This window comes from Drosophila bipectinata, chromosome 2R (genome assembly GCF_030179905.1).
Source record: "Drosophila bipectinata strain 14024-0381.07 chromosome 2R, DbipHiC1v2, whole genome shotgun sequence".
Taxonomy (NCBI): Eukaryota; Metazoa; Arthropoda; class Insecta; order Diptera; family Drosophilidae; genus Drosophila; species Drosophila bipectinata.
The window spans coordinates 13,753,693-13,778,282 of NC_091737.1; the positions used below are offsets into that span (position 1 = coordinate 13,753,693).

Consider the following 24,590-nt stretch of genomic DNA (forward strand, 5'->3'; position numbering starts at 1 on the left):
AGTTTTTTGTTGTCATAACTTTTAAAAAAGATCTGGGAACTTAATTCTCAAGAAAAATAATAGAAACAAAAGCTAATGCTGAAACAATGTGACTAAAACGATTTCTTATAGTACTCATAAAAGGTCAAAAGCCGACTCCACCTATAGATCATGATCCAATTACTGTCATTACTCATTATAAAAATAATTACAAGAACAAATTAGAAGCAAGAAAGTCGGCTACCCGCATTTCTAGACCATAAAGAATTATTGCCAAAGTCAAGGAAAAAGTCGTCGTCATAAATTGAAAATGATAAAACAATATTGAGAGAAATATTTGTTAATGAACCCGCAGATGGACAAAGAACTATGGCATACTATATAGTAGTATGGTCCTCCTTGGCGGAAATCAATAATTGATCGAAATCAGAGTGTAAATTGTCGGCCGAGAGGCGATTACAAGGCCAAAGTCGTTGCCAGTTGACGCAGAAATGGCAGCTCTTAATTGTCTCAAGCGGCGTATCCATCAGATACACAGAGGGACAGTAGATACATACATGTATATATATACATATAGAGATGCCATAACTCCATGAGCATGGCGGCTCTTTGCGGTTCATTAAGTTAATTAAACCCACACGACGCAATTGGAGTTTGCCATCATCATTAAAACTAAAGTGAGGGGCAACTAAAAATCAAGTTGAATCTCCAGCTGACCAATAAAGTTGTACCCTATTAGTGGTACATATAACATATAGTATCTAAACTCCAAACAGCAGGGGAGAAAAAAAAAAGTGGTTTTGTGGGAGAGACCATAGACTATGGCGGTGTACTATGTGGTTGGTCCATGGCGGTTAATTAAGGCAATTGTGCGAAAATGCGTTCGCGTCACTCAAAGTGCAGCAAATCAAAATATCGAAACAATTCAACTGGTAGTTAGTGGCTTAAACACTCACAGATCATTAAAGCCAATTACAATTAACAATTGAGTGCGAGCCCGAGTGGGAATTGTTTAGTGTTAGATGATTTTGCAATCGCTCAGCTTTACGCGTTAATTAATTGCATTCAACTAAAACAACACCGGAAAAAAATAAAGTATCCTTATAAAAATATATATTAAAACATCTTAAAACTGGTGCATATTTCCCCCTTTATTTTCTCGTTGTGTTTCACAACCCACTTGTATCTGTATCTGACATTTAAGCTTTAATAATTGCGTGCTCTCAACACTTTTGATGGCCGTTGGCTGAGAAACAAATATTTATTTATTGCCGCTTGCCAGCAGTAATTATAGTTAGTTGCTAGTTAGTTAGTTGCCTGGTTAGTCAGTTAGTTAGTTGGCGGAACAATGGCATTTCTGCATTTCCATTGCGGGCCGGCTCACAGGCATTTTGCGTTTTTCGAGTGCCAGCCGGAAATCGGCAGTTAATGAATGACACTGGAGAAACCCTCGAAAGTATTCCCAGCCAGTGAAAACGGAGAAATGAGGGTGGAAACTGAGTCCATGAATACCAATGATCTGGGGCAATAATTCAACAATTTGTGGGGGTAAAAGTTGGCCATTGAAAATCAGTTTTTATAATTCCCGTGATGATTCCAAATAATTACTAAAAATCAGGGAATTTTCAGTTCGCCCAATTTAACAGGGAGTTCGCCCAAAAAAATTTAAAATTATCAATCGAAAGTTTCTTAACAGGTTTTTATAAAGATTTACGGAGAATTCATGTACAAATCAATTAAGGTATTTCGCTCATGAATGTTATTATCATTTGCAAAGATATAGCCATCGCTGGGGGACACATTTCCCTATCCATACATTTTTCCACTTTTTGAAGGGGACCCCCTAGAAATTTGCACAAAAAATATAAAAAATATTTAGTTTCTAGATTTTGATGCAGATTTATAGAGAATCGATTTACGAATCGTTTAAGATACCCCGCTCAAGAATAGGATGATTATTGGCAAAGATAGAGCCATCGCTGTAGACCGATATGCCCCAACATGCGTTTTTCCATATTTTGAAGGGGACCCCCAAGAAAATTTCACAAAAAATCTAAAAAATATTTCGTTTCTAGATTTTGATGCAGATTTATAGAGAATCGATCTACGAATCGTTTAAGGTACCCCGCTCAAGAATCGGATGATTATTGGCAAAGATAGAGCCATCGCTGTAGACCGATATGCCCCAAAATGAGTTTTTGAATATTTTGAAGGGAACCCCCTAGAAAATTTCACAATCGATCTACGAATCGTTTTAGGTACCCTGCTCAAGAATCGGATGGTTATCAGCCCAGATATAGCCACCGCTTTGGATCCCTGACTGCACAGTTTTGGACAATATTGTAATACCGGGGTCTACCGGGATATAATTAGGTACATTTGCAATTACAGTTTCTCGAATAATTTCAAGGACTTCTTGTTGATAATTTCGTACAATTATTTCATACAGTTACCAAGACTGGCAGTGCAAGCAAATTGAAACAATTACTCATTGATTCCGGCCAATGGTTGCATGCCAAGAAAAAACGAATCACCAAAATCATTACCTCAAACAATCCTAATTACGAAAGAGCTAAGAAATTTGCAGCAATTACGACATTTCCTGTCCTCCAAACTGGAACACCTGCAAAAAAAAACAGAAAAAATTAATAATAATCGAAGAAGAGGGCCGACAGAGGCAGCCAATAAGTTGCAGTCATAACTATAAGGCAATCAAAAGGAAATATTTTTCAGAGATTCTTGGTAAGCAGTTTAAATAATTTCCATTAGTGTTGCCAAGATTGTTCGTATGTGTGTGTGTGTGTGTAGGTAGCAATATATAATGTGCCATATATCATCATTATCGGGGCTGAGCACATTCCCTGGCTTGATGACTTTGCACATGTGAGGCAGTCGAGAACCCAAAGGCACTAAACACGAGATCCCTCCACTCACGGATTAGTTACAAACCTAACCAAAAAACAAAACCAAACCGAACGAATCAACCTCAATATGTCGACAACTTTGTAGAATGCACTGGGAATAAAAAATGGGGAGAATATTAGTGGGATATATAGAGGAAGGAACGGAGGATCTTTACTTTGAAAGCAGGGTTCTAGGCTTTCAAATCTTCGTTGCTTGTTAGCCTTAATTATACTCATAAGACATAAATTTCTATCGTTTTTTTTGAATTTTCATTTTGAATATTTATATTTTTTAAAAACCCTAAATCCTGAAAGGGTATATACATATTCCTCTGTGTAATTTTGAGTGGACAACCGCAATGAGCTGCCATTTTACACGCAGGCCCAACGCTAATGACCAAAAGCGAGGAGCTCGAAAACGAAAAATCAAAAACCAAAACCAAAAACTGAAACAGAAACTGAAAAATCCCACGAAAAGGGCCAACACGGCAAAAGGTGGCAATTAAAATCGAATGAGCGCCGAAGCTTCCATGTTGAGCACTAATGGGTGTCGGCCAACTGGATTCGACTTGGCCAGGTCTTGGGGTATTTTGGATTTGGTCTTAGTCTCTTGGTCTGGGCCAAGTGGCCAACTCTGCACCTGGAGTTGGCTGCTTGGAAAATGTGTAGAATTGTTTTAATGGCCGACAATATGGCCGACACACACAACCTACTAAAGTGCGCTGGTAAAGGGAGATGGGTATACACAGCTAGAGAGAGATGGGGCGAGTGGCTAATGCAGCTTCGTCAGAAATCGAGCATAAAATATTTTTAATTAAAAACTATTTTTTTTTCCTTTGCCTTTGCCATTTCCTTTTCCCCTACGCATAAATCAAGTGGCCAAGACTCTGCTGGTCTCAGCGGCTGCAATTTCTCTAGAATTACAAAGACAATTAGACATGAAAAGCGAGGAGCCGCCAACGCCCAAGCTGTTGCCAGTTGGCAGTCCGGTAGTTAACTCTTTTTCTCAGATTGGGGATTGGAGATTCGAGATCTGACACCGAGCGCATCATGATTTGTGAGCGGCTTAAATAGTGCGAACGGAAATCATGATTAGCCGGGCCATTAAAGCTCGAGTTTCTCCCAGCAATCTTCCCACTTTTGAGGTCTCACATGGAAAAAAAATTATATGAAATTAAAGTCAATAGAAGGGTGTACAAAAAATAAATGAAACCATTAAGAAATGATTATTATCTGGATTATTTAATTGATAAAAAATAATGCCTGATAGCTTCCTCGGGAGAAGATTGATCTCTAAAACCCTTTTTTCTTTTATCTCCTTCAGCTGTGCAAGCTTCAAGTCGACCTGACCCGAGGCCATCTGGCTGGGAAAGACTCCTTTTCGGGTCGAAAATAAACTGAAAAGAAAAGGCAAACGCCTCCGGGGCTGGGCCCTGATGTTTTCATTTCCCGATAAAGGAGCCCCCCCGTAAATGGCACGGACCTTACCCAACCGAGCGCACGCCAACTTGGCGATGGAAGGCCAAGAGAGATGGCAACGCAGATGGAGTTGCACTCGCAGCAGTCGTTGCAGCAGCAGCACTCGTTGCAGTTGTAGCAAATTAAAAAAATGCAAATGTTGCACGTTGTTGGTCTTGCAACAGCTACAGCAGCAGCAACAGAAGCAGCCGTGGCTTTGCCAACTTTATAGACTGACTCCTGCCTGGAAGCTCGCCATCGTGTTCATGTGTCACCAATATGATGTCGTTGTCCAAGTCCAAGTCCAAGCCAAGTCTGACTCCAAGACCAAGTCCAAGAAAAATACAAAGACGATCAAGACAGTGCGATAGTAGGGGGAGATGGAGTAACCATATGAGATGGAAGACGGAGGACAGGGGACAAGCAACTGCCATGTCAGGCTGCCCGACACAGATGGCATCATCAAACATCGCCAGTAGCCATCGATCCTTGGCCTCCGGTTTGTCCCCTTTAGCTTTTAAACAGAAACCCAACAAAACCTTTTTTATTTTACTGTAGTTTCTTTAAAATTTCTTAAAATTTTAAAATTATATGTATTATATTACAATAATTACAAAAAGTCGTAGATTAGTCAAGAAACTGGATCTTTAAGTTATGATATAAGTAGGATTTAGTTAGGATCCCCCATAAAATCTTGATGATATTATTTTAAAATATTCCTTTTAAAGTATTTCAAAAAGAAATAATTTCTGAATATTAACTATAAACAGTTCTTTAAAAAATTATACTCCATCCAAAATACATTTTTAAAAAAGAAACCCTGTCTTTCGAGATCTTCCATACATTACCTCTTTAATTATAAACTATAACCCCCTCTAAGTAAACAATTTTCAAAAACTATCTTTACCATGTTTCATGTTTCTATAAAATGCCTGGTCATGGCCAATTTAATTATTCGCTTCCATTAGTTTTGGTTACTTTCCCAGGAGCCATTTTTCGAGCAAGTCGAGCAGCCCCCATCCACATCCCCATCCCCATTGAGCTGTCGTGGTTTTGGAACGCAGCATTAAATTAAATATGCATGTGGCAACTTGTGTACTTAGTTTGGTATGCCTCGATGGTATAGTTTCTGTCTCAACTTCACATTTTGGTATAGCAATTTGTGTCTTAATTAATGTCCCAATCAAGAGGCAACCACCCGGGCCACATAAAAACCCAAATCGAGAGCCACGACTGCCGGCAACTTCGAAAATCTCCATTTTGGGCAACGAACCCACAGCTCCGCGACTTCTTTCATATGTATTTATGCATATGTATATACGATATACGATATATATATATAACTGGGATGTGGGGGATGTGGTATATTGGAGGATGCAGCCACGGCAGCAAACTCGTTTCGGTGCAGGGCACTAAATTAGTTGGCCAGTCCCCCTTTTCTCCGCCTCGACTGCAGTTCCACAGAGACTTTTCAATACAATTTTGTTTGGTTCGTTCTTAATTTCGATGGAGTCAATTTTATTGCCCTTCGAGGCAGACAGAGGCGCGGGATGACCAGGGGGGAAGGAGGGGTTCTGGCCAGGTAGCCCCGCTAAGTAGTCGCCATTGCAGTTGGCCAAGAAGATGAGGTTGCAGAGAAAGATTTTAAATTGACTTAAATAATGAAAAGAATCTAATATATTTTGTGGTTTAAGATGAAATTATTTTTAAAGAATTTATTATAAATATTAAAACCTAATGTCTATATAATTTTATTTCATAATTTACACCTTTTTTTTTTGTTTTCTTTCAGTGCATAGTCTCAGTCTGTCTTCCGCGGCTGGGTCCCAGTTAATTTGGTCATCTTCCATGATGTTTTGATAATGTGGCTGGAACTAAAGCTGGAACTGAAGCTGTGGCTGGCACTGAGGACCCAATCTTCAGTCGTGGTTCTCCACTGCAGTTCCCCCTTACCACTTTCTGGGTCTTTTTGGGGCTCGCTGCTGGGCTGCTGCGCACGAAATTCTTGTCGCCGCGAATAATTACATAAATCAGCGATTTTTAAAGCGTTTCGAGTTTCCAACTGTCAATACTCCCGAACCTGAAACCCGGTTGGGGTATTGGGGATAACAAAAAAAAAACCGAAGACCACAAGAAAAAGAGATATTTTGTCAGACTTGGTCTGTCGGCTTTTAAAACGCTGATTGCTGGGGATTAGAAAAAAAAAAACCTAAAATATTAACACCTCGGCCATAAACACAGTTCCCACACACAAGATTTGAATAAAAGGCACTAATTTCATGATTTCCTGGTAAAAAGAACTTCGCACCTATTGCCAATATGTCAGCAATACAAAATGTATGATTTATGCTCTGGGTTGATTGATTTTAAGACCAGGAACCCCTCATAAAAAGATTTCCTGCCCACTGGGCAATTACCTTTAACGATCTCCGACAGTTGCGGTGAGTTTCTGATGCGCTTTCAGAGGCAAATTGCAAAAATGCAAAATGCAGATTGTTGCGTTTAATTTGTGTGATTATGGCCTGTCACAGCCAACGAAGCATGCCCCAAACGCAACGGTAAACGGTAAAACGTTGGCCATTGGCCAGGCCAAGAAGCTTGCGGTTAGCTTGGCCTTAAAGATGCCGATTGGCCAGAGATCAGATCGGATGGTAATCGGAGATGGAGCGTGTCAGCCACCCTTTCCCATCAAAACAACTGTCTTATATATTTTATTTTTTTGTTTTTTTTAATTTTATATGATTTACTTATATTTTCCATGTGCACAAAACGTCGAAAATGCCCCACCAATATGTAATTTTGCATTTTATTTTTTTCGGTTTTATAATTTCTTCTGTTTTTTTTTAGCATTTGTGGTTTAGCTTTAGGCTTTCCCCTCACAATCATAATTATTATGGATGCTTGGTTATCGAGTATATCCATCATTTAATATTTGTTTTTAATGAGTAATTTACGTTCACATATGCATAGGTTTGGGTACATATAATTTTAAAATATATATGTATGTATATATATATATATATTTCTATATGTGTATATATATCTGTATCACCACGAACACACATAAATACAAATCAAGATTCCATTATGTATGCAGTTATTTTAAACGAAGATATCGAGGAAATCTCTAGGCATATTGAGGATTATTATTCGAATCCATAGAGATTCCCTCGTACACCTTGCGATTGTTATGGCGGGAAAAAATCTGTTTCGTTTCAGACGAATCCTTCCCAAGGACTATCCGGACATGCGGTTCCAATTATTGCATAGTGAAGTGACACAACTGTATGAATGCCAATAACATGCTCTCCACCAAGTCGGCTGGGAGCACTGGGTCTGGGTCTGGGTCTGGGTCTGGGCGTATCTATATCTTATATACAATGTACATGCATGGTTTTTGGGGGGGCTTTAGCTTTCTATATACAAAAGCAACTCTTTGCGAATGCAACTCACTTCCCATATCTTTGTCTGGTAATATCGGTTCCAAAATAATAAAACCCTTTACAAACTATACTGGCTGAGCTAAAAAATACATGCGTGCATCTTGTATCTTGTATCTTGTATCTGTTATCTTGCAACTGCGAGTTGTAGGTAGGTAGTTCTGGTCACTGTTAAGATATTGTTTTTTTTTTTTTGTGTTTTGTTTAAATTATTATCGTTTTGTTGCAAAAATCATTCCCCATCTCTATGTTTCTTCCCCCATTTTCGTTTTTCCTCAATTATTGTGCTGCACTGCAAATGAGTTTGTTTTTTTTTTATTCAAAAATGTAGTTTTTCGTGTAAATATCATTGCTTTGCTAACTTTGTGTAATCTGGGTGTATATTGTAATGTATATATTTCACATCAGTATAGGCCTATTGGATTTCCCTATATACATATGCAGCTAAAATGTCAGAAATGTCTCTAATACTGCCCTCGATCGGTTCTGGATTTGCGCTTAGATCCCGCTAGGATATGTCCACCTTCGTAACTAACCCCATATATATCATCTTACTTTCGCCATTTTAATAATTTTTTTAATTTAATTGTTTATATATTTAATTTGGATTTGATTTAGAGTTGTGTATTTGGATTGCGATTTGCCGAAAAAATGTACGATTGAAAATACCAACTACATTGTGGAAAATTTACACAGAATATAAATAATTTAATACATTTAATTTTTAATTTTCATTCATTTACATTTACAAATCATCCTCCTCCTCGTATCCTCATCCTCTTGAGTATAATTGTTCGCGGGTTATCCCTATCTCTAATATACGTTTTTCTTATTTTTTTTTTTAAATACAATTTTCAGAGTTGCTATAAGTACAAAATACACTTTAAAACTTAAATGAGCGCTTCGTTGATACCATTAAAAATAATCGTTAAAATTAGTGTTAGAATTAGGTTTAGAATTAGAATTGTAGAAAACAAAGCGACGCAGCTTTGTGCACAAAATACTGTTCAAACGATGGATCGGGTCGTCAGTCGAACGACTCGCGCGGATCGGAAATTGGGGGGGACAGTTTCTTTTGTACGTGATTTAATATTTTAATTTTTATTTATTTAATCTTTTTTTTTTTAGAATTCCTTCTGTCCAAGTGTGCCTACTGTAGATGGCTGCTTATGCGATACGGTTTCTAGCTGTAGATTATGTAGGCTAATAGTTATTGGATGCCGCCCTTGGATTCTTAAAAAACTAAATACAATTCTTGCTTGTTCGCCTTGGCTGCTGATTAGATTCAATCGAAGCTAGCTCTCTCAAAGGACGTTGAATACTCTCATGTGTGTGTGTATGTGTGTATCTATCATATATAAATATATATATATATATATATTTTAAAGTGTGTCTGCGCTTCTAGACTACTAACTAACCACTCATCTCTAGCCCCTATTTATGTACAAGCTCTGCTTAAATCCTACTCTAATCTCTTGACCAAAATTGTGCTGCTTCAGTTAATGCTGGTGTCGTTTCCACGCCCTTGCTCTCGGTGGCCTCCACTTCCGGCGAGCCGGCAATCAGGGTGACCATCTCAATGGGATGTGTGACGGCGGTGCTAGCGGTGGTGGCGCTATAGGTGCTGCTGGATCAGGAGTGCTTGTCGGTCAGTTCGGCCCAGCGAGACTCGAAGAACTTGCGCATGCCATGGCCCGCCTTGCCCACAGGCGAGTCATCCTCGTTGAACATCTCGCAGTTGTCAAAGATCTGGCGTACATCCACGCAAAAGTCTTCACGTGATTTGTAGCTATTTTTATAAAATAATATAATTATTAATCTTAAACCAATCCTTAGTAATGCCAACTAACCTTAAATCTTGCAGTTTCTTCTTGATGGTGGACAAGTCCATGGGAGATTTGATTATTTTTCGATATGTGGGAAACTGCTTGGTGTTCACTGGCAATAGGAATGGCCACGAGTCCTCATGGAGCTATTGGAGATGACAAAAATGATTAACCTTTATCTTTAAGAGATCTTGAAATGGATGCCCACCTCCATTTCCCCCAGTAGCGTCTTGCAGACGGCTAGCTCCTTGATGAGCTTCTTGGTGGCATGCTTCTCCTTCTTCTCCTGCTTCAGCTTCTCCTTGGCCTCCTGAATGGCATGGATATTGATGGGCGGCGGTGACATTTGTGTTACGCCGCCGACACCTGCGGCTCCCAAGGCTGGTGGCGAGGGCATGGTCATCAGTGGCTGATGCTGCTGCTGCTGCTGATGGTGCTGCTGGGGTGGCGACTGGCAGGCGGATAAATGGAGGGCGGTGGTGGGTGAGGCCTGCATGAGGAGGGGCGTCGGCGGCTGCAGGGACCCCAGTGGCGGTGGCGGAGGAGTGGGCACCGGGGCAGGCGTTGGCGTGGGTGTTCGGGTGCGCGTCGGTGTTACGGCGCGCGGCGACATGGAGGCCACGAACTGCATGGGCGAGGGATTGACCAATCCGGCCGAGAAGTTGCCGCCAACCGGCGGATAAACCGGATAGCTGGGCATTATGCTGGCATTGGCGACATTGGCCTCCTCGAGCAGCGCCGCTGACCCGTTGTTGGAAGTGGTGGGTTGGGTCAGGTGGTTGCCCCCCAGATGCATTGCCGCCTGGAAGCGGGTGCTGCTGCTGCTGCCGTCGACCGAGTTGGTGTTGGTGTGATGCTGGTCATCGAACGATGCGTTTGCCGAGGCCACCGAGTGCGCCGGACTGCCAACACACAGAGCAGAGAGCAGAGAATGCATTGGCATTATAAACTGGACACTGGACCCTGGACCCTCCTGGACTCCGCCGCCCCCTCAGCCGCCCGCGGGCCCCCACACTCACCTCAGAGCCGCCGGTAGCGAGTTCATCGACTCGTCATGCGAGGAGTTCAGCTGCTGATGTGGATGATGCTGCAACTGCGAGTCTCCTCCGCCAGCCATCTGTTGGATCTGCTGCATCTGCATCTGTTCCATGGGCTGCGGCTTGTTGTCGCTTCTGCGCTTACTACTCGAATCTCTGTCTCGGTCCCGATCCCGGCGAGATTTGCTGCTGCTGCTGCCGCTACCACCGCCGCTACGCTTCTTGGGCGGCGGGGCACGCGAGATGCATCCGTGGCAGTACCACTTGCCGCGCGGCACCTTCAACAGGGGTGGAATGTAGCAGTCGGCGTGGTAGGCGCGCGGGCACAGATCGCAGTAGATCATCTTGCCGACGGGTGACGGACGATGGCCGCCACAAACGATGCACTTCCTCTCGTTGGTGGCCTTGTTCACGCACTCATAACAGTACCTGGAAATATAACATCGTTTTGGGTTAATGAAAGTGGATTACAGTCGGGGAGGGACCTTGGGAAGAGTATAGTTCTGGGAGGAGGAAAACAGGTGCCAGTTTACGATCAAAAAACGCTCCACAAGACAACGCGTTAATGGGTGGATTAACGGATTAATTTTGAATGTGAGAGATGATGGTCGGTGAGGGATGGACGAGAAGGATGAGAAGGAATACCAAGAGAGTGGCTGGCTACTCACCAATCGCCGTCCGGAATGTTGTCCATCTTGGGCTTAAAGCAGTAGGTGTGGTAGCCCTTGTCGCAGCCATCGCACAGGAGCAGCTTGTCCTCGTTCTCTCCGGATGTGCAGAACTGGCAATTCTGTAAGGAATTCGATTTGGAATATTTGCTAGAGTTTGGTTTCGTGCCGGAGCGTCTGCGTTTGCCGCTCTTCTTCGTTCGTGTCGCAAAGTCCGAGTCTGAGTCGCTAGCGGGGGATGGGGATGAGGTTTGGGACTGGGATTGGGATTGGGATTGCGCTATAGGATAATAGGATTTGTTTGAATTTCCCCCATTCTGCGCCAAAGCCTTCAGATTGATTTTAATGCTCAGCGGAGGAGGTTGCTTCTTGGGTGTGGCATCCTTCTTCTTCTTGCCATTGGTGGCAGATGCCACAGGTGGATGATCCTTTTCTTTCCTTTGCTTTTTACTCGTTGGTGTTGCCTGCTTTTTGGCGCTGCTCTTCTTCTTGCTCGACTTGTTTTTTGTTGCATACTTTTCGGATGGCAGTTCGATGTCCGAAAAATTCGAGTTCGAAACGGAAATGGTGGGGGGGTGGGTGGTTCGTAAGGGGTTCGATTTGGTCGGTACGAAAATAACGGTTATCGGGGCAACAGAAGCAATTATGTGTATGTATATGTTATATGAGGCATATTTTGGTGTGTGTGTATTATGTGTATGTATGTGTGTGAGTATGAAAGCGTTAATTTTTTTTGTTGTATTTTTTTTTTTTGTTTTCCAAACAAGAACACCATGAACACCACAAACAACAAACAAGTCAAACATTCAGCAAGAGACAGAGTTAAAAAAAAACATAAAAATAAATGGAAGAAATAAATAAAGAAAAATTTTTAATTATTTTCACAGGCAATTTCCAGAGATGCAGTAAAGGGGTAATGAGGTTAAATGTTTTCTTTTATTTTTTAGGAAATTTAAGTTTTTTAAAAACAAGCTACACTACTATGCAGAAATTATTAAAATTTTAAAAATATATTGAAAAGAATTAAAGCAGTTTTTAAGCAAGAATTTAATCATTTTTAAAGAAAAAAGTAGAATAAGAATATTTAAAATTTTAATTTAAAAAATAGAACCAAAAACCGTGCAAAAATTCTTTTCATTTTTAATAATTCTTTTTAATATTTTAAATATATATTTTTTTTAAACTAAACACAAAAAATTATGTGCAGTGTATGCTGTGTGAGTATGAGTGTGAGGATGTGTATCTGTGAGTTAGTGAGTGGCAGTGTGTGTGTGTGAGTGTGTTAGTGCAGCCAAAACAACATGGAGATGGACCACAAACGGGGAGGAGGGGGTGCCAAGCATGGGGTTTCCAAGTTCGAGGAGGAGTCTCTAACGGGAGGAGCAGCTCCGTTTTCTTACCGCTTTCATGATGCTCTTGTCCCAGGCCACGCAGGACTCCAGGACGTACAGGGCCATCGCCAGCTGGGCGGTGGTGTGGGACCGAGCCACTGCATCGCGCCACTGGACCAGTCCCTTGGGTATGTTCTCCACCTTCTCGTCCCGATCGCTGTCGCAGTTGCTGGCCGGCGAGGCATTTCCAGAGTTGGGATCTCCGCTGCCCGATTCGCCGGGGGTGGCTCCTCCACCGACTCCCGAGGCGGCTGCTGCCGCCGCCAGAGCCATGGTGCGCTCGTTGAAGGAGGAGGCATTCAGATTGTTGCCATTGCCGGCTCCTTGTTGCTGCTGCTGTTGCAACTGGGCCTGCTGCTGCTGCATCTGGAGGAGATAGGCGGCAGCGGAGGCCGAGTTCTGGGTCTGGGTGGTGGTGTGCTGGTTCTGGGCAATCACCGCCAGGTGGGCGTCGCCCGTCTGGGAGCCCAGCGGCGGCTTCAGGTAGCGCCGCTCAATGTTCGCCTCCAGATCGATAATCCGCTCCCGGATCATGGGTATCATGCTGACAAAGTCCTCCTCGGTGATCTCCTCCTGCGAGTCCAGGGTCAGCTCGCTCTCGACGCGGTTGGGCAGCTGCCAGTTCTTCAGCTGCATGGAAGCACTGGCCACCTTGTCCTCCAGAGACTCCAGCTGCTCCAGCAGCGCCAGTTCCACCCGCTTGGCCACCTTGGGATTCCAATCGTTGGGCTTATCCGGCATCATGAACTCCACGTCGTGCTCGGGATCCGGTTTCAGCTGATAGTTGACGCCCAAGGGCTGCTCCAGGCCCAGGAAGCGCTGCAGGTTCTCCTGCAGCTCGCGTTCCCTCAGTCCCGACGGGTTCAGGTTCTTGAGGAGCTGGCGGAGCTTCTGTTCGTCGTCCAGCTGCCACCAGCCGTAGCGCTGCTTGCGCGGCACATAGACGCCGTGGACTCGCTTGGGGAATCCCGACACCTTGACCTGCTCCAGCAGACGGTGCTCGTCGGGGGTCATGGAGAGGGGCAGTGGAATGTCAATGGGTATGTACGTCTGGACGCTGCTCAGCGACATGTTGGCTATGTTGTGGTAGTAGGCCTGCGACAGCGCCTCGTCCAGGCGCAGCTCAATCTTGGGCTTCAGCTCGCCGGCATCCGCTCCTCCGGCGCTCCCTCCTCCCGTGTCCGGGGGGGCGTCAGAGCGCAAGCGAAAAAACTTGTCCTTGCCGGCAAGATCATTGGCATCCGTGTCCAGGTCGCGGTCACCGCCATCGCACTCCATCTTGTCCACTTTCAGCTTGGCCTGCTCCTCATCATCATCTTCAGTCTCGTGGTGGCGATGAGGAGAGCCCAGACCGTTTTTTGACTCCGCCTTGTGGGCCTTGAACTCGGCCACCTTAGCCAGCATCTGCTTCTCGTCGAGACCGCTCAGCGAGAAGATGCACTCGTGGCCCAGCTTGCTGGTGTCCACCTTGCACTCGTCCATCGGGATCGAGTAGTACTGCATGTTGTTGATCAGATCCCAGGGATGGCCCTGCAGCTGCAGCTGGGCGGAGCAGTTGTGGTTGGCGTAGTTGTACTGCAGCTCCTGGGCCACCACGCCGCCCTCCTCCGCCGGCAGCTCGCTGATCAGCGGCACCTCCCGTCGCACTATCGAGAACCACTTGGGTGTATCGTCCACGCTCGTGGTGGACACTATGATGCAGTCGTCCTCCTTCTTCAGGTCCTCCATCTTGATGACCGGCTGGCCGAAGTTCTGCTGCTGGATCAGACCCGCGTCCGACTTATCACAGTTGTCGCTTCCGTTGTTGTTGTTGTTGCTGCTGTTGTTGTTGTTGTTGAGGATGGGGGGCATCAGGATGCCGGGCATGGCGGGTATCTTGATCTCGGCCTCAAAGTCCGTCTTGGTGGAGATCATGGTGGTGGGCGGCGGGCCCATCAGCTCCATCTCAGACTTGACCTTGATCTCCGGGCGTGGCGGATCGGGCTTGACGGGTGGCGGCGGAGGCGGTGCATCGTCGTCGTCATCGCCCAGATCCACGATCTCGGGCTCTACTTTGTTAATCTCTGTGACGTCATCGTCGTCGTCCTCCTCTTCCGGCTCCTGCTCCCGGTTTGGTTCGGCTGAGGGATCTGGCAGCTGAGCCGGAGGCCCGTCCTCGAGCTCCGACCGTGAGGTGTCCACTTCCATGGCCTCATCGTCCTTGGCCTCCGTTTCCGAGTTCTCCGAGTGATCGGTCTCCTTGGTCTCTTCCTTCTTCTCGTCCATGCCCTCCAGGGCCTCGTGGTACTCGCAGATATCATTCTGGGCCGACTCCAGGGCCTCAATGAAGATGCCCCCGGCCTTGGGCAGCTTCCAGTAGCGCCGCCAGAAGCGATCCTGCCCGAAGCAGGCGGCCCTCAGCTGGTTGGTGCTCTTCTCCAGCGCCTCCTTGCAGTTGAGCGAGGCCCGCACGATCTTGTCCAGCTTCTTCTGCAGCTCGTCTGCACTCAGGCGATTGTCCTCGTCCTCCTCCACGTTCGTGATCTCCGAGTCCAGGTCAGAGAGATCGTCATCGATGATGCTCACGTCGTGGCCAGGATGCTGCTCGTCGTTGATGGAGTTGCGGGCGCCGCTCTTCTTGGCCTGCAACAGGGCGTTCATGTCGCCAGAAGCTCCGCCGCTCGTGGTCGGAGTACTCGAGCCATTATGCTGGTAGGTGGGCGTGGCATTGTCCTGCTTGATGGGCGTCAGGCTGTTGTCCACCTGGGAGATGCTCTTGGCCGGGCTGACCAGCGACTCCTCATCCGCCACGCCGTCCACCTCCATGGGCTGCTGCGGCTGCGACTCCTTGGTGGCGGCATGCTGCTCGTCCTGGTCTTCCCCATCCGTTTTCTCGCCATTGGGAGAGGCGTTCTTGGTGGCAGTCTCGCCATCCGTGGCTGCAGCAGCTGCTCCCTCGGCAGCCGCCGCCTTGGCCTCCTCCTCCGCCTGCTTCTGGCGCTCGGCGTCCAGCTTCTGCTGCGCCACCAGCGCCTGCATGGCCGCCTCGCGCTCCGCCTGGGCCCGCTCGTAGGCCTCGATGCGCGCCTTGCGCAGGTGGAGGGCCTTGTACTTGCGCACCTTCATGTCCGTCATGTACTTCTCCTTGCGCATCTGGGCGCAGGTCTCCAAACTGCCGTCGATCTGCCGGAGCACCGCCTTGTTCATCAGCAAGTCGTTGCAGAGGTGGGCCAGCATCTGGGCCTTCCGGGTGGGGTTCAGGGCCACGAACGGCCGATCCTTCAAAAATTGTGACAGTTTCCAGGTGTCGTTCTCGTGGAGGAGCTTGTAGTACTCATGGTTCTTGGCCGAGTGCGAGTGGGCGGCATCGGCATCCAGCTGATGGTGGTCCGGCACCCTTCGCTCCCGTTCCCGGTCCACGGTTATGCCATGCATCTGCCTCACCTCACCGGTGGCGGTGGCATACAGGTAGATCCTCAGGATCTCCGACACATTCGAGTTGGTGATGTCTGCGTTGCGCAGCGATTGTCCCAGCAGAGTGGTGTGCCTGCCCGGATTCGGCACGCCCGGATCCTCGATGGCGCACACCAGCAGGTGTGTCATCACCGACAAGAGCTCCTCCTCGGCATCCACATTGCTGTCGCTCATCAGAGCATCGTGGAGATTCTGTAGCGAGGGCAGCGACTCCATGTCGAAGCCCAGAGTCTCCCCGAAGTTGTGCAGGAATTCAAAGACCATCAGCAGATCGGCCATGGCCTGTCCGGGCAAGCGATTGCCGGCGATTCTGTCCAGTTCCGGGATGGCCAACTCCTGCGGCAGTTCCGAGTCTTCGTTGGGTCGTCGGATCAACTGCAGGATCTCGGCATCGCGCTTCCTCTCCGCCATGCGGCGTTCTCGCAACAAGAGACGGTCCAGCACCAGTTGGTGTTTCTTCTTTTCGCGTTCCTCGAACTTGCGACGGATTTCCAGCATGCGGATTAGGTTCATGTGCTGGCGGCGACGCTCACGTTCCTGGAAGGATAAGGGTTGGTTTTTAAAGAAAAGGACCTCAAAGGACTTGTAGTATTTCTTACCATTTCGGCAGCCAGTAGCATTTCCTTTTGTTTTTGTAATTCCTGCAAGATATCCAAGGGTTTTTTGTTAAAAAAATATAGTTTTTAAATTTAAAAAATTATTAAATTATAATTAAGAAGCAATAGTTTAAAGCAGCAAGTCGAATCCCTAAAGAAAAACTAAAGAAAAGGCAAGGAAACTGGTTGGAAAATTATTTAAAAAAAAAAAAACCAAAATATTAAACAAAATTGTAAAGCTTTAATCCTAGATACTAAGCTTTAATCTAAGATACTAGGCTAATTAATTGAATAAACTAAAGGCCATAAGGATAGAGTTTCTAAACTGGGAACCAATGGGCTAGGTAAGCAGTACCTGTTCCTTAGCTAATATGGCCTCTTGACGACGCTTCTCTTTCTCCTATTTGCAAAATAAAACACAAATTATGGATATATTCCAACTGGAGGTCAAGTGTTCACCAACTAACCTGTTGCTTCTTGAGCAGCTCCTCCTGCTTGAGACGATCCAGTTCCTCCTGGCGCTTCTTCCTCTCCTACAAAGACATACCCATTAGTAGGAGTACAAGGACCTTCTTTCTTAAAATCTCACCTCGATGGCCTGCTGGTTCTTGAGCTCCTTCTCCTTGCGCTGCTGCTCCAGCTTGGCGTTCTTCTCTTGGCGCGCCTTCTCCTTGTTCTTGGCCAGCTCCTCCTTTTGGAGCTTCTTGGCATCCCGCATCGCCTGCTGCTGCTTGGCGATCTCAATACGCTGCTCCACATTGAGGGTCTGGCGGGTGAAGACCTTGAGGTCCTCCAGCCGCTTGGCCACATCCTCGTCCGTCATGCGAATGTACTCGCCATCGTTGGCGTATGGCGGTGGTGCCGGCTGCAGGAACGATCCCACAATGGCCCTGGCCGAGAAGCTGAAGTTCTCGCGACTCAGATTCGATGGCTGCTGTTCCAGGATCTGTGGAAAAGCAATAACAAGGTTAGGCATCTCTTCGGAAGAGGACTAGGCTGTGTGGTGTCCTGCCAATTGGGATTGGATCTTGGATTTCGAAAAGTGTTCTGCCAAAACTATTCAAAAAAGGTGGCCCTACAAACTCACAGCAAAAACCTGGCCGATGCTCTTCAGGGCCGTCGTGCTGCCAGGCGCGTAGTAGGTGACCTCGCCCCGGATCTGGCCCTGCTTGGTCAAGCCCCGGATGACGGTTTCACGCTTCCATCCCAGCTCCAGTGGCACCCTCAGCTCGGCCACATTCAGAATATTGGCATCCTCGCTCTCCGACTCCGACAGGCCGCTCTCGGCCGCCACGCTCTCCGAATCCGTAGATGTCTCCATGTGGGCATTGGCTTCGCTCAACGCCAAGCGAATTTTTTCCTAAAAAGAGGATGACAGATTAGAGTTGTAATCCTCGCGAGATAACCCCAAGATTACTTACAATATCGGCACCCTGTTGCAGCAACTGCTGGGTGGCCAGCATGGGCTTCAGACCAACGGCCCGAGATTGGGCCAACAGCGAGGCCACGGTGTTCTTCTTCGGCTTGGACACGCCGCGTCCCAGATTCCTGGGACGGCCCTCCTTGTAGGAGGAGGAACCTCCGCCCGAAGCTGACCCAGATCCGGCAGAAGCACCTGCCCCGGTGCCCGCCGATGCTGGCGAGGGCGAGGTGCCGCCACTGCCGGAGATAGAGCCACCTGGCATGCCACCAGCCCCTCCCAGGGCGGCGGTGATGGAGCTCAAGCTCTGCAGGCTATTCCCCTGGCCTCCAGCAGCCGCCTGGTAGTCGCTGGCCAAGTTGACCAGTGCCGCACTGGAGGAGGACGCTGATCCTCCGCCGGAAGCAGCGGGAGTGCTGCTCTTGTCCGAGGGCTTCATCGATAGGTTCAGAGGGGCGTCAAAGTCGTCAATGGTAATGGGATTCGAGGCCGAGCCGACTGCTCCGGCGGGCGGTGCGGCGTTGGCGTTGGCCTTCAGGCTGAGATTGACGCCACCGGAGGCGGGCGCATGATCGGTGGTCAGGTCGTGCACCTCCTTGCCCTTGCTGGAGAGATTGTAGGCCCCGTTGGAGGTGATGGTGGGCGGCAACTTGATGACCTCCACCCGATCACTGGAGCTCTGGTTGAGCAGATTGCTGGCCGAGGATGAGGAACTCGAACTGGTAGTGGCTGCCGTGGAGGAACTGGACTTGCTAACGCTCAACTGATCGAGGGGATTGGCTCCAGCTCCTGATCCTGATCCAGCACCGCCTCCCACCCCCGGCAAGCCGGCCAATCCAGCCATGCCGGGGATACCGGCTGCGCCCAGCATACCGTGGAGCTGCTGCTGCTGCTGGTGCTGTTGTTGGGCGGCCGCCGCCATCGCCGCGTACTCCATTTCGAGTCTAGCCCGCTTCGCGGGACTCAGACCTGGAAATGCAAGCAGAGAGGAAATGGCATTTGTGGTGCTATCGAGCTCTTTTTGTGCTTGTTGTTGTTGTTGGAGTAGGTGTTGTTCTGCTTGGTGTTGTTGTTGTTGTTGTTGTGATTTCTGTTGTTGTTGTTGTTGTGTCGATGTCTGTTCAGTTTCGGATATAGTCTTTTTGCGACCGCGCGAGGTAGTACCAGGTATCTTGGGTCCCACAATCGAGGACGTGTACTTGATGATCTCCGTGTCCGGTGGCAGGCGAACTCCTAGCAGGGATGGGTGTTCACTGCCAGTCCTATAGAATGAAGGAATTACTTAAGAAGTCCTTTCTATAGCTTCTCCCAGGTACTCACCCCATCATATAGTCCTTGGCGCTGTTCTTTCCTCCTGATCCGGCCGTGGAATTGCTTCCGCCATGCTGCTGCTGACCAGAGGGATGTGCCGAGGAGGTGACCGTGGCCGAGGGCGAGACTCCAGTGCTGGCCGCAAAGGCATTCATCGCCGCCTGCATGCTCTGTTGCGGCGTCATCCCCAAAGCCCCAAACTGGGTCAGTGAGTTGAGAGCGTTCAGCGAGGGATTGTTTTTGTCCCGATCCTTACCGGACGAGCCACCGGACGAGTTGCCCAGTGCCGAGTGCGGTGACATCAGTGGATTGCTGCTCGCTAGGCTGGGATGCATTCCTGCCAGCGAGGCGTTGCTGGCGCTCACACTGGTGGAGTTCTTGCCTCCAGACATCATCCCCGAGCCACTTCCTAGTCCCATACCATGACCATGCATCGTGGAGGAGGACGAGCTGCCTCCGCCAGACTTCTTGCCGGAGGATCCGCCCGAACCCGAGCCAGAGGCCGCAGCGGCCACCGCCTGCATGGCCAGGAGCTCCTTGTGGAGGGTCACTGGGTCGTAGGCTGAGCCCGGGTTGCTGGAAATGCTGCTGCTAGTCATCGTCGATGGCTTCCCATACGCGCTGGCCGTGTTCTGAAATGGAAAGTAGCATTATAGAGGTGCGTTTGAGGACCAGGGGAGTGTCTTCCCACCTTGTAGCCTCCATGACCTCCGCTGTTAGTGGAGATGGATCCGCTGCCCGTGCTCACCGACTGCGGTAGGCTGGTGCCCGGCATACCGCCCACTCCGAATCCGTGCATGCTGGCCAGTGCCGCTGCCGGGTTGTTGGCCGCTGCTGCTGCAGCCGCCGCCGCAGCCGCATTCAGGCTGTTGGCCAGGCTCTGCTGCTGTTGCTGCTGCTGCTGGGCGGCCCGTTTCTCCTTCCGGGACTTGTTCGACTTGCTGCCAGAGGATCCTGACGAGGAGCCACCATTGCCACCTCCACCTCCTCCTCCGCCGCTAGATCCAGCACCTAGGACGCCACCTCCGGCTCCACCGCTTGCTCCGCCGGCTCCCGCTCCCATGCCCATGCCACCCGGCCCGAATGCGGCCGCCAGATCGGGATGGGGGAATGGCGAGAGTCCCGACGCCTGCAGGCGACTGAAGTAGTCCTGGGCGGCCAATTGAGCCATCGACCACCAGCCTGGAAAGGGATTCAAGGTCAAGTTAGAATGGGTTGTGGAAGGGAATTACTATAAGGTCGGGGTTAGTCCTTGAAGTCCTATAGCCTTCCATTAGTTAGTAACCTAAAATATATGTGCTGGACCATTTTTCACCGACCCGACCCTTGTGGAGTCCAGTGGCCAGTGTAAAGCGAACAGCCAGCTGAGAGTCTGTTCTAGGAGCGTTTTCTTCAAATGCCCGGCAGGGATCACCAGGCACTTGCTGTTTAACCTCCATACCACCACATCCCTTGCTGCTTCTACACTTCCGGTTCTGACCAGGGAGGGGAACCTCTTGAAATCGGTTATGCCGACATTTTACTCACTTGCTGGATGCAGACCTGCCAAACTGGCGGCCTGGGAGGCGGCCACCGCCATCGTGTTCTGGTGATGATGCGCTCCCGCCGCCGCCGCCGCTGCTGCGGCCATGGAATAGCGATCGTTGGCCGCGGCGCCGGCTGCATTCGGCAGCAGACCCAAGCCTGCGGCTGCCGCGGCATTGAACTGGGAATTGAAGAGTGGATTGGAGGCAGCGGCAGCCGCCGCTCCAGTGGGATCACGGCCCCAGTAAGCTGCAGGACGATAAAAGTTAATAGAGTTTATGATTTTAGATGGGTTTGGGGGACTTACCGAAGAGGGAGGCTGCATCTAGGAGGCCGGTGGGATCGTGCGGGCCTCCGGCACCACCGGCCCCGCCCGCGTTTCCGCCGCCGCCCTTCCCGCCGTGACTGTTGGAGTTTTTGCCGTCGTTGCCGCTGCCATCGCCGGCATTTTTGTTCATGTTCAAAGCCCGTTAGATGCTAATGGAGATTATTGTGCGTAACATGCGTTAAGATCTAAAAATAAATAAAAAAAAAAAGATTAATTAATTAATTTAATTTTATTTTATTAATAAAGTCAATAATTATCCTTAGAATAACATTTATCAATCAACCCATCGGATTCGCCACATCCTTGCGCTCCTTTTTACTCCACACTTTGTGTTGGCAATGCCACAGCGCTTTGGAGAATCTCGAGCACAAAGATAAAACAATTGAAATATGAAAAGCAAAACAAAACTAAAAAAAACTACACGCCACACAACACACACACACGCACACATATGAATCAGAGGCAGAAGCCGCATGAGAACGAGAGAGAGCAAACAAACGAGAGAGCAAAAAAAGAGAGCACACGAAGCCACTCTCACCACTACACCTGCATTCGGCGGCAGAGCGGCGAATTCAAGGCGCAGGCCAAACAAAATCCACGGCGAAATTCAATTTACGCACAAAATTGCATTTATGAGTAAAATAAATAAAATAAAATTAGTTTTAAATCAAACTTTAACTATTAAATAGTTTTATTGACTAATTTAATTATTTAAACAAGTGAGGCAGTTCTTAATATCAATATCCACTCACACACATACACACACGAACTGCAGCGGCGAAACCCGATGCATACACAAGGCGAGAAAAAAAAAGAGAAAAATTTTGTTCAAAGCATTTTGCACTTTTTATGTGAGCGTTTTTTTTGCACTTTTACAATTTCATTCATGAAACTGGCTCGCTGCCTTGTTTTCCCCCACTGCCTTTTCTAATTCTTCAGATGCTACCACTTAATTGGTGTTATTTTTTATTGCCTTTTTTCGGTGAACGGGTGTGACAAACGTTTTACATTTTTCTTTTTCCAAGGAAATGGAATAGTTTTTACAACAATATTTACAAGAGCCGCAGCACCGCGACGCGTCCGTCTGCGTTTGAAGTTTTGTCGGCAGAGGCAGCCGCGTTTTGCTCGAAACTCGATGAAAAGAGCGAACCGGGCGGTGAAGTACGAACCGGGTAAGGTGGCGGTGGATGGAATAGAGTCGCGACGCGGCGAACCGTGTTACAAGTGGAAACGAAACAGAGAATGAATGGTCGCCGCTTCTTCGCCGTGTAGTGTTTTTATTGTTGTTGTTGTTGCCACGCACAGTGGTTGATAATTGTAGAGTTTTTTGCACAGGTTTTTTTTTGCTAGTGTTTTTGTTGTTGTTGTTGTTATAGAACGTTTTGCCTGTATTAATCACTTTAATGAGCAAGCATTTAGTCAGCAAAGGTGGGGCCCACTGTTGGGCGACCGGCTCGCTAATAACTGTAATTGCGCACTGTTTTTTTTTTTTCTTTCTTTCTTTCTCTCAGCCCGGCCCGGCCAGTCAGCCTTTCTTTGAGTTGTCACGCATCGGCAGGCGACAGATGTGCGCTCTTATCAGGGGGTGGGGGTTAACCGTAACGGTGTGACGCGGCAGCAGGGTTGGGGAGTGGGGGGAGTCTGCGAGTGAAAGAGCACTGGCAATTTATAACGAGCGAGAAATAAAACAAACTGGCCGAACGCCTTGTCTTGGCCATACAGTGGAACATCAATAATAATTATTTTTTTTTTTTTTTATGTGGTTTCCATTGATCTGTTTTTAATAGAGCTAAACTTTTCATTTCCTCTTTACTTTTTTCAGACGACCTTGTAAGCTTTTTTTTTTTAATATCAAGTGAATGACATGTGTGGTTACCTACCCGTTTTGTGGTAGGTCAAAAAAAAAATATATATATATTTAAAACAAAGCCGACAGGTACGTTGTTTTTTGGCAAGTAGAACTGTAACTGTTCAGTTCTCGTTCGGCGGCTGCTTCTCGTAATTCTTCTTCTTTCTCATTTTGGGCTCTGCTTGGGGTTCACCCAAACCGCAAATGGCCGAAGCAGTGGCAGAGGAAGAGGAAGAAATGGGGAGCAATATTATTCGGGCATTTGTCTTTGACACTGCCACACTTTGCTGCCTCGGCCAGCGTCGCGGGGGTGGCAGCGCTGTCGACGTCAACGACTGGAGAAGGTGTGCGGTTCTGGAGCTCGGTTCACTTTATATTATTTTTTTTTTTTTTTTTGCGCTAGATGTGTGTGCGTGTTGTGGTGTGACTCGCCACGATACTTCGCTCTCACTCCCACCACCCTCGGCCGCCCATCAATATTTGTGAGTGACAACAGCGAACAAATGTGAAATTCTTCTCATATTGTGCTGGCGTCACTCCGCTTCTGCTCCTCTTGCCGCCCATGCCCCCCGTGCCAGCGCCCCTTGCAAGTCCATTGTTTGCTCTTGATTATCTTCTCTCTAGCTCAATTGGCCGACTGTCTGTCCATCGCTCATGAGTTTGCTTTTTTTTTTTTTCGCTTTTTCCCCCCTCCTCCCCCCAACCCCCTTTTTTGTTTTTGTTCGTGACCATGTGTGTTGTTCAGTGGTGTCATTTCCGCTTTTTTCCCGTCAGATCTGGGTTTTTTTAAAGCGTGATTGCGGGAAAAATATGAAAACAGCGGGCAGCGGGAATTCTGGCTTTTTGAGCAAATTTACGCAGCTTTTTTTTTTTTGTTTACTTTTTGATGCATTCAAAAAGAAACAAATCTCTCCAATCCTTGATTATTTTGGTACTCCTAATATAGATAAAATTTAACGACTGTACAACGACATAACCATGGTAGAGTGGGAAAATGTCGATGATACTGTTAAGTTCTGGGCTGAAGTTCTTAAATATCGGGATTCTGGCGGAAACTGCCGTTTTCAGGAATTGGCTTCAGTTGCTCTGCAAATGCAGTCCTGCCTTGGTCGAATGCCGACGTCGAGCGGTTATTCAGCCAAGTACATTTAATAAAAACGAAAATTCGAAATAACATGAGCGTTGAAACGTTAAACGCTATACTGAGTATAAGGTCCATATTTTAATTTGTATCTTAAAATTATAAATTAATTTACTTAAAATTTGAGGTACGGGCTGCGTCGACACAATATGTGCTGTTTTAACTATAATATACCACCCAGCTGCCTATCTACAATTGAAGACAAGAAATTTTATCCAACTGATGATGATGATAATATTGACGACATCTTAAATATAATATAGATC

General features: G+C 47.4%; 1 protein-coding gene across 3 annotated transcripts in view; it reads right to left on the reverse strand.

Annotated features, from left to right (window-relative positions):
• Positions 1–7,042: 7,042 nt before the first annotated feature.
• Positions 7,043–24,590, reverse strand: part of tou (bromodomain adjacent to zinc finger domain 2B toutatis) — a 34,676-nt gene continuing 17,128 nt past the window's right edge. The window contains exons 2-17 of one of the 3 annotated variants that reach the window (XM_070278084.1): positions 21,314–21,519; positions 21,010–21,255; positions 20,174–20,664; positions 19,492–20,114; positions 19,336–19,433; positions 18,173–19,140; positions 17,839–18,111; positions 17,341–17,697; positions 17,219–17,284; positions 16,755–16,796; positions 12,712–16,692; positions 11,312–11,826; positions 10,626–11,072; positions 9,815–10,508; positions 9,631–9,752; positions 7,043–9,569 (exon numbers count right to left, since the gene is read on the reverse strand). In XM_070278084.1, coding sequence (XP_070134185.1) covers positions 9,413–9,569; positions 9,631–9,752; positions 9,815–10,508; positions 10,626–11,072; positions 11,312–11,826; positions 12,712–16,692; positions 16,755–16,796; positions 17,219–17,284; positions 17,341–17,697; positions 17,839–18,111; positions 18,173–19,140; positions 19,336–19,433; positions 19,492–20,114; positions 20,174–20,664; positions 21,010–21,255; positions 21,314–21,464 — 9,231 coding nt within the window. In that variant the 5' untranslated portion in view covers positions 21,465–21,519 and the 3' untranslated portion in view covers positions 7,043–9,412. Of the gene's footprint in view, positions 9,570–9,630; positions 9,753–9,814; positions 10,509–10,625; positions 11,073–11,311; positions 11,827–12,711; positions 16,693–16,754; positions 16,797–17,106; positions 17,152–17,218; positions 17,285–17,340; positions 17,698–17,838; positions 18,112–18,172; positions 19,434–19,491; positions 20,115–20,173; positions 20,665–21,009; positions 21,256–21,313; positions 21,520–24,590 lie in introns of all 3 variants that reach the window. The other 2 variants (XM_017250301.3, XM_070278085.1) reach the window with 2 other exon arrangements.